General features: G+C 36.4%; 2 protein-coding genes across 2 annotated transcripts; both read right to left on the bottom strand.

The window, feature by feature from the left end:
- Positions 1–943: 943 nt before the first annotated feature.
- Positions 944–7,838, bottom strand: ddrgk1 (DDRGK domain containing 1). The gene is made up of 9 exons (XM_007252065.4): positions 7,656–7,838; positions 6,175–6,324; positions 5,356–5,495; positions 4,326–4,427; positions 3,322–3,444; positions 2,621–2,659; positions 2,353–2,409; positions 2,214–2,262; positions 944–1,240 (listed from the first exon to the last, which is right to left on the bottom strand). Exons 1-9 carry the CDS (start codon positions 7,741–7,743, stop codon positions 1,080–1,082), a joined length of 909 nt encoding a protein of 302 aa, XP_007252127.1. The 5' UTR covers positions 7,744–7,838; the 3' UTR covers positions 944–1,079.
- Positions 7,839–9,149: 1,311 nt separating this feature from the next.
- On the bottom strand, positions 9,150–13,778 carry haus4 (HAUS augmin-like complex, subunit 4). Its single transcript, XM_007252066.4, has 10 exons — positions 13,627–13,778; positions 12,646–12,730; positions 12,383–12,522; positions 12,099–12,230; positions 11,217–11,357; positions 10,973–11,069; positions 10,748–10,893; positions 10,507–10,637; positions 9,791–9,859; positions 9,150–9,616 (listed from the first exon to the last, which is right to left on the bottom strand). The coding sequence occupies exons 2-10, from the start codon at positions 12,707–12,709 to the stop codon at positions 9,442–9,444; spliced, it is 1,095 nt and encodes a 364-aa protein (XP_007252128.2). The 5' UTR covers positions 12,710–12,730; positions 13,627–13,778; the 3' UTR covers positions 9,150–9,441.
- Positions 13,779–14,410: the final 632 nt, after the last annotated feature.

Here is a 14,410-nt window from a genome sequence, read left to right as displayed (position 1 = left end):
CCTTGCAAAACAGCTCGAGCTTAGTGAGGTTGGATGGAGAGCGTATGCGAACAGCAGTTTTCAGCTCTTTCTACAGATTCTAGATTAGATTCAGGTCTGGACTTTAACTTGGCCATTTAAAATATCCAATAAATTTCGACCCACTTGTTGTTGATTCTTTACAAAAAATTACAATTTCATATCTTTATGTTTGAAGCCTGAAATGTGGCAAAAGGTTGAAAAGTTCAAGAGGGTCAAATACTTTTGCAAGGCACTGTATAAATAAGATAACTTAATAATGAGCTGCATTATGTTAATAAATAAGCATCACATAAACAGAGCTGTCCTGTACATGCCCTCTGCCACACCCCAAGGCTCTGTATAACTGTCCCTCCTACCCTCCCAATAGCTGCATCACTGCAATGATTCAGTAGATTAGCTTTCCTCAATGTATTTAGCTGTGTTTTTCAAGTTGCGTCTAAAGCAAAGAGGAACAGGAAAAACAGATTTACAGTCAGATTAGAAGCACATGGTATGGCGCATCACCAGTGATCGGGTCAGGCCTACACACTCCTCTCAGTGCCGACAAACCGTTAACTAAATCACACCAACGTACATTATACCACATGTCCAAATCGTTTTATTGGTACTATACTTAATGCATTTCTATGGGTTAGAGAACATTGAGCTGTGGATAGGGAAACTGTGTTATTTTAAGTGATAGGGCTCCATCCAGTACTTTTGAGATGAGTTGGAGACCTCCATAATTTAGTATAAAGCCCTCCAAGGACAGAAGAGACGATGGCCCAACACTTTTGCCCACCCAGTGTATCTCAGGCTCCCTTTATCCTTTACACTCAGTGTTCTGTCTGCCAAAACAGAAAGCTGAGTCTGGAATAGGCAACAGGGTCACCAAAAATAGACATATGAAGACTAAAGAACTGTGGATTAAAGCACACAAACATAGTTCAGGCTCCATTTATTTACACTTACTTTTAAAAAAATAAGTCATAACATGTATGATATGCATCCGGATGGGCTGTTTAGTGATTCAAGAATGTCCATTGGCATGTGTCAGAACCTGGAATAGAAGATAATATTCAGGCTGTGTTCTGAATCGCAGGCTTCAGGTTAATGAGGGTGTTGCTGGCCTGGACGAGCTCTGAAATGGAAACTCTTCCCCTCTGTTTGATGAACTGAGCCACTGAATTCATCTCCTCCACAGTGATAAAGATAAACTTTCCCCTGTCATCGATCACGCCTGAAGGGAGAATAACCAAGAGAAAAGTCAGAAAATTAAATGTATATTAACTTTCTTTAAACATAGCTCCTAAAAGATTTAATCTAAGTTTGCCTGTTGACTCGAGCTACAATGTTCAATATACTTTAAATTAAAGCATTCAGCCACTTCTGATACATGCATTTACATGCATGCTATTGAGAAGATGCACATGTGCAACAGCTGCTACATAATATATAGTTTCAGCAGTTACTGCAACATGTAGACATATCTGAGTACATGCATGAGGCAAGTTTAAGCAAACACATCATGCTCCAACTTGCAGCTTGCACTCTTCCCATTTTTCACAACATATCAACCAGAAGAAGATTATGACTGCCCAATAGAAGTTATTTTACTTCAATCTTGGACTAACAGATTGCTTTATCACCAAATAACATGAGATATTGGATCAGTGGGTTTTGGTGAAATCTGGTAAACATTTCTGTATTTGTTAATACTGCAATATATATCAGAACAAAACAATAATCACAATGTCAGTTTTTCCCCCAATACTGTGTAGTCCTTATTAATAAACTGCACTACAAATGTTTTTGTGTCTAAATGCAATCAAATTCTATGTACAACAATGTTCCAACATATAGTGTAAAGCCTTCTGCTGCAGTTACTGCTGCAAAGAGGCTCAAACTCCCCTTTTAAAAGCCTTGATTTCAAAAGAACCTGGCAGGTTTCTACAACCATGTGGACACAGTGTTGTTATGTGTAAACTGCATCTCATTACACCATGTCAAACTGTTAAGTAATCTCTAACGGACAGGCTTATGTGCTTTTTTTGCTATGTTTATATCTATAAACAGAAATGCAAACATGTAAATTGTAATAAGCACATAAATGATTATTTTATTTGTATATGAAATTTTAAATATATTTAATTTATTTTTAATCTACTTAATATGCTTCAACAATACTCATCATGCTGTGGTAGGTAAAATACCTGTAAGTGAACCATCTGCTATCAAGTCCTGTAGTCTGGCAATAGCATCCTACAAAAGATAAAAAAAAAATGCTTTCTTAGTTTTTTTTTTTTTTTTTACATTTAATGAAGGGAAAAAGCCTTTTTTTTTTTTTTTTACCTGTGTGCGCATTCCAAAATGCGATGCCAAGTCTTCTAGTAACACCACCTTGGAGTCCTGTGAAAATAAGTGGTGTAAAAAGTCACATACAGTACTGTGCAGTGTTTTCAGGTCCATAACACATCATTATAAATAATTTCTCCAAATAATATTCTCCAAATAACTCATTAGAAAAGTTAGAAACAAGGATTTCTCGTTTTGGAGAAAGTAGTTTGGGTACAGTATGGACATATTTAATCAGGTTAGGGGACATAAAACATCTCCATACCTTAACATACTGGATAAACTCCTGAAGCAAGTTCCGAGACTAGAAAGAAATAATAGTAAAGAGGAGAAATCATTAAAACTGGACAAACATGGAAAAATAAAAAAGTAAACAATTATCTGTTTCTCTCCATCTGCCGTTGATTCTCCAAAACATTCTTTAAAAATAGTTTATAATACAATACAGCAATACAATTACCATAAAATTTAAATACATGATAATACTGTCATGGTTCAGTGCACACAAGCTTATAGAGAACCCATAGCCTTAGTACATATATTATAATCATCTGCAAAGAGGAACTTAAGGCAGAAACACATTTCATAGATTCAAGTTCCACCCAAAACTAGATTTTTCATTTTGGTTGAGGCACTTTTTAAGCTCAGTTTAAGCTGATCTATGTCTGAAATGAACAATGAAACAAACAAACCTAGTCTTATAAATGTTACATTTTCATTTGTTTTTGTCAGTCATTGTACTGAACTCATAACAAACTGTGTTCAAACCATGCATGCAAAACACTTTAGCCCATGTTTATAGAAAACCACAGATGTCTGAAGGGTGTGAGTGATCATTTACACATTTTCTGGTTGGTGGGCTATAAGCTTAGCTACAATAAGCTTGTAGTTTCAAACCCCAAGCGTGGCTTGGCTAATATGCATTTACAATCTATTTAAAGCTGAAATAGATAATAAAAGCAGCACCTCCTGTTCACTGAGCTCGTCAGCCTCTCCCTGCTCTTCGATAACAAAAGCCTCTTTGAGTTTCTGGTACTCCTCCTCCTCTTTCCTCTCTTGCTCTTCTTTCGCACGCCGCAACTCCTCTTCCTGTAACAGAAATAAAGGTGTTAAGATGAGGCCAAACCTTGCACCCACAGAAAATGTTGAAGTCTAGTGTCAGGGCTGTAAAAACTGTCCATCTCTGGACTTTAATATATGTTAATTCATCCATCCATGTAGCATCATCTGTGCATTCATTATTCATATTAAAATACTTCAGCTTTATTTACACAAGTTATGCTCTTTTACACACACTTCTGTACTGCATTTCATTCTACATGCTATATACTCTACTGCACTTTGCTGCTGTGTACACTCAATTGTAACACATATCAGCACAAACTTCACATGTGTGTATAAACCAATCAATTAGTTAATTACCTTATAGTTTAATTTTATTTGTAAGCTGTTGGAACAATCTAATGCTAAGACTACTACTACTAATAGATGAATAAAGTGTTAGCTTTTCTTATAATGTAAGGCTAAATTACTTTTGTTCAATGAGCATTTAATAATAAACTAGAGATTTTGCCTTTAGTGATGAGTTATATGATGATTTGTCATTAACATCATGATAAATTATTAACATATTGTGAGTATTATGGTATCAACAATATTAAACAGTGTGCCTGTAAACAACAAAACATTTATATTAACTGCATAAAGTGTACAGTAACAAGCAGATCCATTAATGTAAATCCTTTATTGTTTTGTTCATCCTTAAATATTTTACAAATTCTGAACTGAATATCACTTCACTAATCAAGTATCTTCACGTTAAGATTTTATTCATCTCCTTTTACGATGCTATGTGATCTACAGCATCAAATATTCATATTCAGTACTCAGAAACAAAGGAACCAAAACCAGATATGCATGTGGTGCTATCTGGTGGCCAATATTAGTAAGTGACTGTCCTCTGCAGCTACCTGTTTCTGCTCCAGCAGTCTCTCCTTCTCCTCCTCTTTTCTCTTCTCCTGCTCCCTCAGCTCCTGCATGCGTTTCCTCTCCTCTCGCTCCTCCAGCTCAGCCTGTGATAGGGAACACACCACAATGCAAGTTATTATGCTACCAGGACAACCAAGATTTCTTAAGTTCATTCTTATATCAACCTAAAACCATGCAAATTGGTTGAAAGGTAGCACAAATAATGAACAATGCAACATTATGTGATGTGAAACTTTGTACAGAGATCAGAAAGTTGTGTTACTGGGACATTACTGTATAACTTGTATGTACAGGTTTTGCATCATTTATATTTCGTTGCTGTCCAATGAAATACAAGTATCTCCATTTTTGATGATTTTTAGTTTACTACACATTTAAAAACCCAAACTGTCCTTTACACTGTGTCAAAATGTATTAATGACTGAACAAATAGAAATTCTCCAGAATTAACTTAAAACATTGAATTTCATTTAAAGGTAAGAAGGTTTTATCTCTCTCCCGTAAAGTTGCTGTTTTTTAGTGGACAGCGATGATTTGCAACACTTAAGTGATATTTTACAGATATGCTTGTGCTAATGCTTTCTATTAAAAAAAAATCCTGTTCAACACGGAAGGTGAATATGGGCTCCAATATTGACACTGGGCTGAAAATCACTATGATATTTTTTATCCCAGTGACAGTATGATGGTTAGGTGAGAAGTTCAGTAAAAATCTGACAAGTAAAATTATACTCTTCAGGCTTTCTAGCAAAAGATTGGAGTATAGGAAGTGGAGTGAAGACACTGGTGAGTAGATAATCAAAGCCACATCAGTGATTGATAAACAGATTCAAAACACTGGCGAGTGGGAGGCTGGGGCCACTACCTCACCTGACCCCAACTCTCCCAACAATTACCTGGAAATGGTTTTAAGTTTTGTGTCGGTAGATTGCCATGTAAACTTTACATGAGCATGAGTGAAATAGGCACTAAAACTTCACTAAATTCACTAAAATATGTGTACTTTCTCACCTCTCTCTGTGCCCTTCTGGCTTGTTTCTCCTCCAGCTTTCTCTGCTTCTTAGCGCCCACCTTCCCTGCAGCCTGAGAACGCTCCTCAGCCTGTGGCCGCTCATCCTCCTCATCCTCACCTACCTCTGCACCAATGTTTTCTGAGGAAAAGGAGACAAAAAAAAGAATAAACAGGTGTGAAGAAAACCACTGATCTTTTACCATTTTGATACAAGAATGAGAACACTAATCTAATCAAAATTATTTTAATTTAACATATTATAATAATATTTTAATTTTGATTGACTTAATTATCAGATAGCTGTAGCCAAAAGGTTGGAGATTTGGAACTTGAAGGTCACTGGTTTGATCTCCTGGAACTGAAGGTGGTGAACAGTCATGTGTATGGCCACTAGGGATGTGCCATATCGTATCGTACACAGTAATCACAAGAATTTTTGACACGATAAAAAAAAATCTTCATATTGTAATAACAGCTACATTCTTGAAAAGAGTTTCACTGTATTTACTTTTAATTGTTTGATTGCAGTGTACATGCATATTCTAAAAATATGCTGCACTTTAGTGTGTTACACTACTTTTATTTAACACAAAATCAGGGTCTTGGTAAGTTACTGTTCACAAAATAGACAAACCTTTATTGATGGAGAAATAATTCTGTTGTGCTGCTTGGCTAGACAGAATAATCTTAATCCTAATCTATGATCTTAATATTTAAAAACTATGTGCACTTAAAAAAATACACCAAAACTACCTACATTTGTACCAGAAGAGTAAATTGCATAAGAACATCAGATATGTTGGAATAGGTGGTATTACCGGGCTCTGGGGCTTCCCTCTGGGCACGTCTCTGTGCCATCATCCTGTCAAGGCCTCTGCGGCGGCGGGGCATGCCGGCCCCCCGCTCCTCTGCCACTCGTGGGGGAGCTGCCACTCGAACAGCCACATTCTGATGGTCTTCATGGTCAGCTTGTGTGAAAAAAAAACAGAAAAAGAACACCAGCATTAACATCTGACCTATAGTCTTTTTTTTTTTTTTATTAAAATTTTTTATCCCATTGTCTCCCAATTTACACAGCCAATTACACAACCCACTCAATAGTACTCCCCCATCACTAGTGTTGCCCCAACCCCAGGAGGGTAAAGACTAGCACATTCCTCTTCCAATACATGTGAAGTCAGCCACTGCATCTTTTCGAGCTGTTGCTGATGCAGCATTGCCGAGTAGCATCACAGCGCGCTCGGAGGAAAGCGCAGCGACTCGGTTGTGATACATCAGCTCACAGACACCTTGTGCTGAGCAACATCACCCTTTGGAGTGATGAGGGGAAAGAGCGCCATCTACCCACCCAGAGAGATAAAGGCCAATTGTGCTCCCTCAGGGCTCCGGTAGCCAATGGCAAGCTACATGAAAAGAATTCGAACCGGTTATCTTCTGATTATAGTGGCAGTGCCTTAGTCTGCTGGACCACTTAATATAGTCATTTTAAAATATGGATATTGAGATTGAGATATAGTTTTGTTTTCTTTTGTGATACATTATTAACACATGCCATCTAATATCAATATTTTTACTGAAACATGCAAGTTACTGCTTTATTACTCCAAGTTGTGGTGCTATAATCAAATAAAATTACACCTTAAAATCTGCAGCTATTTTCACGCACACTAGTTCCACCTTAAAATTTGCAGCTAATTTCACGCAATCACACTAGTTCCACCTTAAATGTTGGCGCTATTTTCACGCGACCACACTAGTTCCACCTTAAAATCTGCATCTTTTTTACGCAATCACACTAGTTCCACCTTAAATACAGCCACGATATTGACCCATTGTTCCACCTGAAATACTACCACTATATTCACGAGTTCCACCTTAAATTCTGCCGCTATATTCACACAATCACATTAACAGCGTCTTATTTGACGTTTTTTACTCTTCCCCAGCTGCTTATTTGACAAAGTTCAGGTAGGAGGGCCCTTTAAGAATCTTGCTTAAGTCTAAAACAGCCTCTGAAAACAGAATCTGATACATATCAGCTGTATAAACATATAACAAAACATTATTTTAACGTGTTTCAGACATGTTTACCTGCTCTGACAACTTCTGTCTTATTTTAGAGCTCTTATTCTCAGTAATAGTCGTTTCAGCATCCTTGCATATATTCTTACCTAGCTAGCTAAATAACAGTCAGTACTCTGTAGGTAATCATAAATACACATTTAGCTAGTTAGTCTTTTTTAGGAACCCTAGCCTGTCACATTTCCTAACAGGGATTTTCTCTATAAGACCCACTCACCTTCCTCTGTGCGTCCCCGGACTTTCACAGCAAATATAATCAGGACTACTAATATCGCTGCAGCGATCAGATACAGAGCAACATCCATAATTAATACTGTAATAATGAATTAACCACAACACGCAGCCATCAAAACATCAACCCCACCATGAACCCAGAGCTGACGCTGCTCTCCAGTTTCCGCCACTGTTCAGGAACAGTGCTCCCCCCTGCGGCCCGGAGACGCAGTGCTGCTGTACCATCCCACACACAGAACTGATACAGTTTTAGAAAAAAAATAAATAAAGAGACCACTTCAGTTTCTAAATTTCTGCTATTTATAAGTATATGTTTGAGTAAAATTAACATTTTTGTTTTATTCTATAAACTACGGACAACATTTCTCCCAAATTTCAAATAGAAATATTGTCATTTAGAACATTTATTTGAGGAAAATGAGAAATGGCTGAAATGACAAAAAAGATGCAGAACTTTCAGACCTCAAATAATGCAGAGTTCATATTTATAAAGTTTTAAGAGTTTAGAAATCAATATTTGGTGGAATGTCCCTGTTTTTTAATCACAGTTTCATGCATATTGGCATGTTTCATGCATATTGGCATGTCTTACACACTGCTTTTGGATAACTTTATGCTGCTTTACTCCTGGTGCAAAAATTCAAGCAGTTCAGTTTGGTTTGATGGCTTGTGATCATTTATCTTCCTCTTGATTGTATTCCAGAGGTTTTCAATTTGGTAAAATCAAAGAAACTAATAATTGTTAAGTGGACTCTTTTTTTCAGAGCTGTGTATGGGCATGTATTATTTAATATCTGGCATATATTTCATATACAGTTGTTTAATTTCCAAAATGAATGTAACAAACAACTGCAGTGTATTAATGTAAAAAAATGGGCAATTTTCATACAATTTAAGTCTATTTCAAGTCATCATTTCTATGCAACATTTAAAAGACAGCGAGCGCCGGACAAAGATGTTGGCCAATCCTAACATCTCCACTACCTCTCTGATGCATTTTTGAGTCTGCACTTCAGTAATATCTCATTTGTTTTATTTTAAATCCAGTGTGGTGGCATGCAGAGCCCAAATCCTGAAGAATGTTTCACTGTCCAAATATATTTGCACCTAACTGTATCTGCTGAGGCTGAATTCTTTATAAAAAGTGACAGATTGTTCCAATCTTGAAGCAGCTACAGATAAAGCCTGGTGACCTTCACATTTAAACAAAGAGCAAGGGATATCTAAAAACAGTATGTTGGAGGAGCATAAAGCATGAGCAGTCAAACAAGAGTGAAGGAGGTCAGAGCCAGGCCATGGAAAGCTTTAAAAGTTTTGGTAGCCAGTGCAATGATGACAGTACAGGGACAATGCCCTTTTCTTGGTTACTGGTCAGGAGCGGTGCAGTACAGCAAGTTGCAGTTTTTAAAATGCATTATCATCTTGATTTAACATTCTGTACCTCTGATTTTAAATTATCTATGCACCAGACTTAATATAAAGCAATGGACGTTGACTTTATTATAGTATTACATGTATATACTGTACAGTATATTACAAAAACATGAATAGCATTATTTTTCAAATAGAACTCCCCCTGATGAGATCGTAATAAAGAGCAGTGATATATTATTGCAGGAACAAGGAGGTGTATGACAGTTTACATAAAAAAAAAAGACATCAGAGAAAAATCCAGAGTTAACGTAACAAAAATGTTCATATAGTTAAATTTGCCATCAGGCCCTAACATTAGGTACATTATGTAAAGCTCCCACACATCATTTGTATTTCTATGGTGTGAATTCTCTCAGTGCCCAGGACTTGGTGGCTATCTCTTGTTGCAATCTGGAGTATTCTTCAGCAAGGACTTCAAATTCCCTGCCGTAGATCTCAAAGGATGCCAGCTTGGACTCTAGCGACTGTTTCTCCATCTGGGACGCTTTCAGTTCAGTATTCAGTTTCTCCCTAAGAGGAGCAACGAACAAGAATGGGATGGATAAAAATGACTGAGGAAAACAACTGTCACAAATCAATCTCTGACTTTTTAAACTAACACAGCTTGTTTGATATCAACCCCAAAACAACACAAATATCTTCCAGCATCCTGGATAAAAGACTTACTAAGTAAAGATTACTCACGTTATCTTGCGATGGGTCGCTATCTTGTCTCTTGTGTACATGTCAAGCTGGACCTCAAGCATCTCTGCCCTGCAGGATAAAAAGAATTCATATTTACACATTTCATATTTTATATTTATTTATATTTATATTTCAGATAACTATTGAGCTGACTTTACTCCATACAAGAAAGGGACTGCATTATTTGCAAGAAATTATTAAACAAGCCAGTTTGAAAAGATGCAGGCCATCTCATGTCATTCTGCAAACCGTTTATGAATGTTTCACGATTCATTTTAACAGGACATAAGCTATAACTACACAACAAAAGACAAAATTCAACTTAATATTTGGTGATAAAGAAGGAAAATTTAAATATTTATAGAATTAAAATCTGAATTGTCATGCTTCATACTGTGCTACTGTACAAATCCTACTATAATATGGCACTGTCCCACTGCATGGTATCAACATAATTCATCTAGACCTGACTCATCTTATTTGCTTTTCCTTTAGGCAAATTTGGCATTTTGTACCTGAAATCAGGTACTTTGTCAGTACCTGGCACTCATGCTACTAAGAAAGCAGAATAGACCCTTCAGTGTTTTTTCCTATTACCTTATCCTTTCGAAGACATGAGTAGTGAAGGTAACATGCAGTGCAAAAGCAGCAATAGAGTTTTGGCCAACAGAGCTTAGCTCATTGGGGCCCCTAATACATATATGAAACCAAATTACCTAATCTTCTGAATACCAATTTCACATTTGGCTTCAAAGTACTCAATCTTCTTCCTGTCAAGATCTTTCTGCACTTTTAACCGAAGGTCCAGCACCAAGGTCTGTAGAAGCTGCATGCATTCAAGCAGTTCCTGTCAGAAAAACAAACAAATAAAGACTGTGATGAAAAAAGCTTTTGATTTAACTTAGATTTTTGATTCTACTTTATTGATGGTGGAAAAAAGCACATCTGCTAACTTACAGAAAGGTAGGAATGAGTTTGCCGCTGCAGTAAGGTGGCATTCTCTCTGTTCTTTTCAATTAAACTCTTTGCTCTGTTGTGCTCACTCTCCAGGAGTACTGGCAGCTTAGATAGCTTCACACATTTAAGCCCCTCACTTTCATTTTCTGAAATCAAAACAAAAATAGATAATGAGCATCAGTATCAGGAAGGACATATAAATAAATATATTTTTAAACTGTTTACCCCACTCAGGCTGGTAGTAAGAAAGGAGGTTGAAGAGCTTCTTCTTCAGGTGCTTTTGCAGTTCTGTTGGTAACCTCTGTTTCATCTGCCAGACTTCCTATTTATAGAACAATAAGTTTTTTTAGACATAATGTAACTTAAATTTAACCTTTACATAGATTAGGTTTCCCAGATCAGACTTAATGTCTATTACTAGACTACAGCTGGAGATTTCTTTTATTCTCTTTTTAATGTGGAAGTATACCTGTTTAGGAGGCATCTGATTCAGCACTTTTTCAGCAGAGAGCCCCAGTATAAGCGGCTGATCCTGGTCAACAGTACTGCTGGGGTCCAGCTGCCTGGCACACTTAGCTACCATCAAACACTGCTCCAGGGTACAGTAGAACTGAAAAGAAAAACAAAAACAAACAAATAAAATAATTTTAAACAGTATTATATGGGAATTGATATTGTTCACTCCCGGTTGAACTATGATGATGTGTAATCTGCTTTTACATTAGTACCATAAATATAAGCACCCTCTCTTAGTAAGTAGGTTATTTATATAGCACTTTTTCAGAACAATTCACAAAGTGCTTTACAGACCAAAAATATATAAATATATAAAAATAGATAAAATTATCAAAACATAGAGCAATTAATGTAACAAACTGTCAACAATATCACAATATCTTAGTCAGGTGTATACAGGCATTTCTGGACAAGTTGAAAGCGATATTAAATGCAGACTGAAGCAGTATAGTAATATAACATTATTCTACATAAATATAACAGTATTATACAGATCTGGAGAGATGCCTCATGCAGCTCCACCAAAGTTTCCTTAGCAGTGGCCCTGAGTGGCAATGATGGAGATGCCATTCACTTCATAACAGTGAGCAAAGCAAAAACATGGTTGTAAAGCTGATATTTTAAAGGTACAAATGCTACATAATGTTGCTTTAAAATTATTCAATGCATTTTATGTGTGTAATAATTATGTTATATATCCCAAATGCAATCATGCCAGTATAAAGTGACTTTATAATGTAAACTGCCCTAAAAGTCATTCACAGAGTTTTTCACCATTTGATATGTGCATTTTTTTATGTTTACATTATCGCAAATCCAGCTTTCTAGTTTATACCTTATCTTCTGCTGGTGAGGCCATGGAGTGATGTTGACTGAAGCGATGCTCCTGGCTCATCTCAAGCACAAGCCTGTGGAGGCTCTCCACATGCAGCCAGCCCAACTTCTGTGAACGGAGCTCCTTCTCTGCCTACACAGAAGATTCATTTTCATTTAAATTCTCTAAATTCAGTGTATGGATCTCAAAATAGGCCATAACTGGACTTTTCTATTCATATATCAGCTATTTCTGTTCAATCCATCTAACATAATACACAGCAGAGTGTGTGTGAATTAAGTTACCTTCTCCAGTTCTTTTCTTAAGTGCAAAGAGAGTCCTGTGTGATCTACATGCTGCGACAGTGTGGCCAGGAGCTTGCAAAAGAGAGGATTCTGGGTCAAATCCTCCTCTGTCAGTGAGCACAGTGGGAATGCAGCTAAAACTAAAGAATAAATAATAGGAAAACACATTTGTAATACGATTCCTGGTCCTGGTATGGAATTTATGTATTTAACTGTGGAGTAAATAAGAATTTTAGACTCAGGAATGGGAAATTTGGCATTACCTTGGTGATGTAAGCTGTCACCTTTTCCCACGGAGATGCACACAGAATCTGGACACTGTAACATCTTAGTCTATGCTGCACAACACTGCGGAAACACACATACACGATATACACTATGTAAGATATTAACCCATTATTGTTATCACTCCAAATCTTGATATGTGCAGTAGATCACTGTTAAACTATAAAAGTATACACATGGGACATCTGCACATTCTCTATTTTATAAAGCCCTCCCCTTTATTAGAAAGCCATCACTGGATAGTAGAGACAGTTACTCCAACAAGATTTTGGAGCATTGCTGTGAGACATTTGTATGGTAATAATGTTGAGGTAACAATGACATTCAGTTTTATAATCTTTCTCTAAATTTTTCTTCACTTTAGGCCCTAACTTAACAACACAACACTTACTATACTTATATAATACTAATATAACATTATATCAATGCCAGAACCGCTGATCACTTATCAAATAAGCGTAAAGTAACTTTGCAAAATAACTTTTTTTTTATTTAATTATAATAAGTATTCGGTGGTTTAAATTGCTGGGATCAAATTGATCCAGAAAATAAAGAGTGCTGGTTAATTTGAGGATAGTAGGAGGGTTAAAGAAAAGCAAGGTTAGCTAACCTAAATGTATTTATTAGAAGGAGGTTCCAGATAACGTTACATTTTGACATATAGCTAGTTAGTTTACTAGCATTACAGGGTGGAAACAAGGCGTAGAAGTGAACTAATTTAAATGGTTTAATAAAAAGTTTTAACCCAAACTTGTGACTTATTGTGAGCTAAATTACAGAAAATAAGAACAGAATAAACGATACTGTTAGTAAATTAGCTAACTAGCTAGTTTAGGTTAGTTAAGATAGCGTTACGCAGCACAGGGTTAGCCTCGTTAGCCATAAGCTGCTCTAACAGTTAGAAAAGCAGTAACTTGTAATCGAAATAGCCATACTATTTAGTTTTACGAAACACAAACCTTTTCTTGACCACCAGAATACTGCACAATACCCCTAACGTAGTCCTCTTAATGATACAGGAAAATCTTATTTGTATGCTTATTTTCTCCACTGTTTACAACACTGCCCTGCTTTCGTGTTTACCGCCGTCCTGCTGCGCATGCGCGTTCACACCCAGAAGCACGCCTCTATCTCCAGCAGTCGTAACCTAAAATCTCCAAAATGTTTTAGTTCATTATTTGGTTTTAATAATCATAATATAATAAAAATAAAAGAAAATTACACTGTTCATTGGTTTATTTATTTTAGGTAAATGTCTGTATAATGTATGTATGTTGTTTTATTTAAATGAATGATAAAAATATAAAATAATTTGCAAACTATTGCCAGAATATGAAAGGGCATAAAGATGAAATTATGCATTATGAATTTTGTTAAATTTATATTTAAGATACATGTATATTATAAGTCAGAGGAAATTTGAGCAGATAAGAGGTCTTATATTGTGGCATCAGCAGGCCCGTTGCAACAGGACAGGCAAACCAAGCAATTGCTTTGCTTGGGGCCCCGAGCTGGCCTGGGGCCTCTAGACAAGACTGATTTTGAATTTAAATATATAACTACACTTGATCAGACGTATTTTATTAGAATGTTCTTAAATTAGGGGTGTGCCATATGGTATCGTACACAGTAATATTGCCAACATCTTTTAATACTGTGAACGATATTAAATCCTGAAATATCGTGCCAGATCACCCAACATAATTATCACATCAGGGTACACTGTTCCCATTTCCCATTATA

Source organism: Astyanax mexicanus, chromosome 1 (assembly GCF_023375975.1).
Source record: "Astyanax mexicanus isolate ESR-SI-001 chromosome 1, AstMex3_surface, whole genome shotgun sequence".
Lineage (NCBI taxonomy): Eukaryota > Metazoa > Chordata > Actinopteri > Characiformes > Acestrorhamphidae > Astyanax > Astyanax mexicanus.
The sequence above is the reverse complement of the archived record's forward strand: the minus strand, read 5'-3'. Positions and strand labels throughout refer to the sequence as shown.

Excerpts from the sequence above, each read along its gene's own strand:
- ddrgk1 (XM_007252065.4), bottom strand. The coding sequence starts at position 7,743 with ATGGATGTTGCTCTGTATCTGATCGCTGCAGCGATATTAGTAGTCCTG. Across the intron at positions 2,660-3,321 it reads ACGAGCTCAGTGAACAGGAG|TCTCGGAACTTGCTTCAGGA; the intron begins GTGCTGCTTTTA and ends ATTTCTTTCTAG. Across the intron at positions 1,241-2,213 it reads AGCAGATGGTTCACTTACAG|GCGTGATCGATGACAGGGGA; the intron begins GTATTTTACCTA and ends TTCTCCCTTCAG.
- haus4 (XM_007252066.4), bottom strand. The coding sequence starts at position 12,709 with ATGTTACAGTGTCCAGATTCTGTGTGCATCTCCGTGGGAAAAGGTGAC. Across the intron at positions 11,358-12,098 it reads CCTCACCAGCAGAAGATAAG|TTCTACTGTACCCTGGAGCA; the intron begins GTATAAACTAGA and ends TTTTCTTTTCAG. Across the intron at positions 9,617-9,790 it reads GCGACCCATCGCAAGATAAC|GGAGAAACTGAATACTGAAC; the intron begins GTGAGTAATCTT and ends TGCTCCTCTTAG.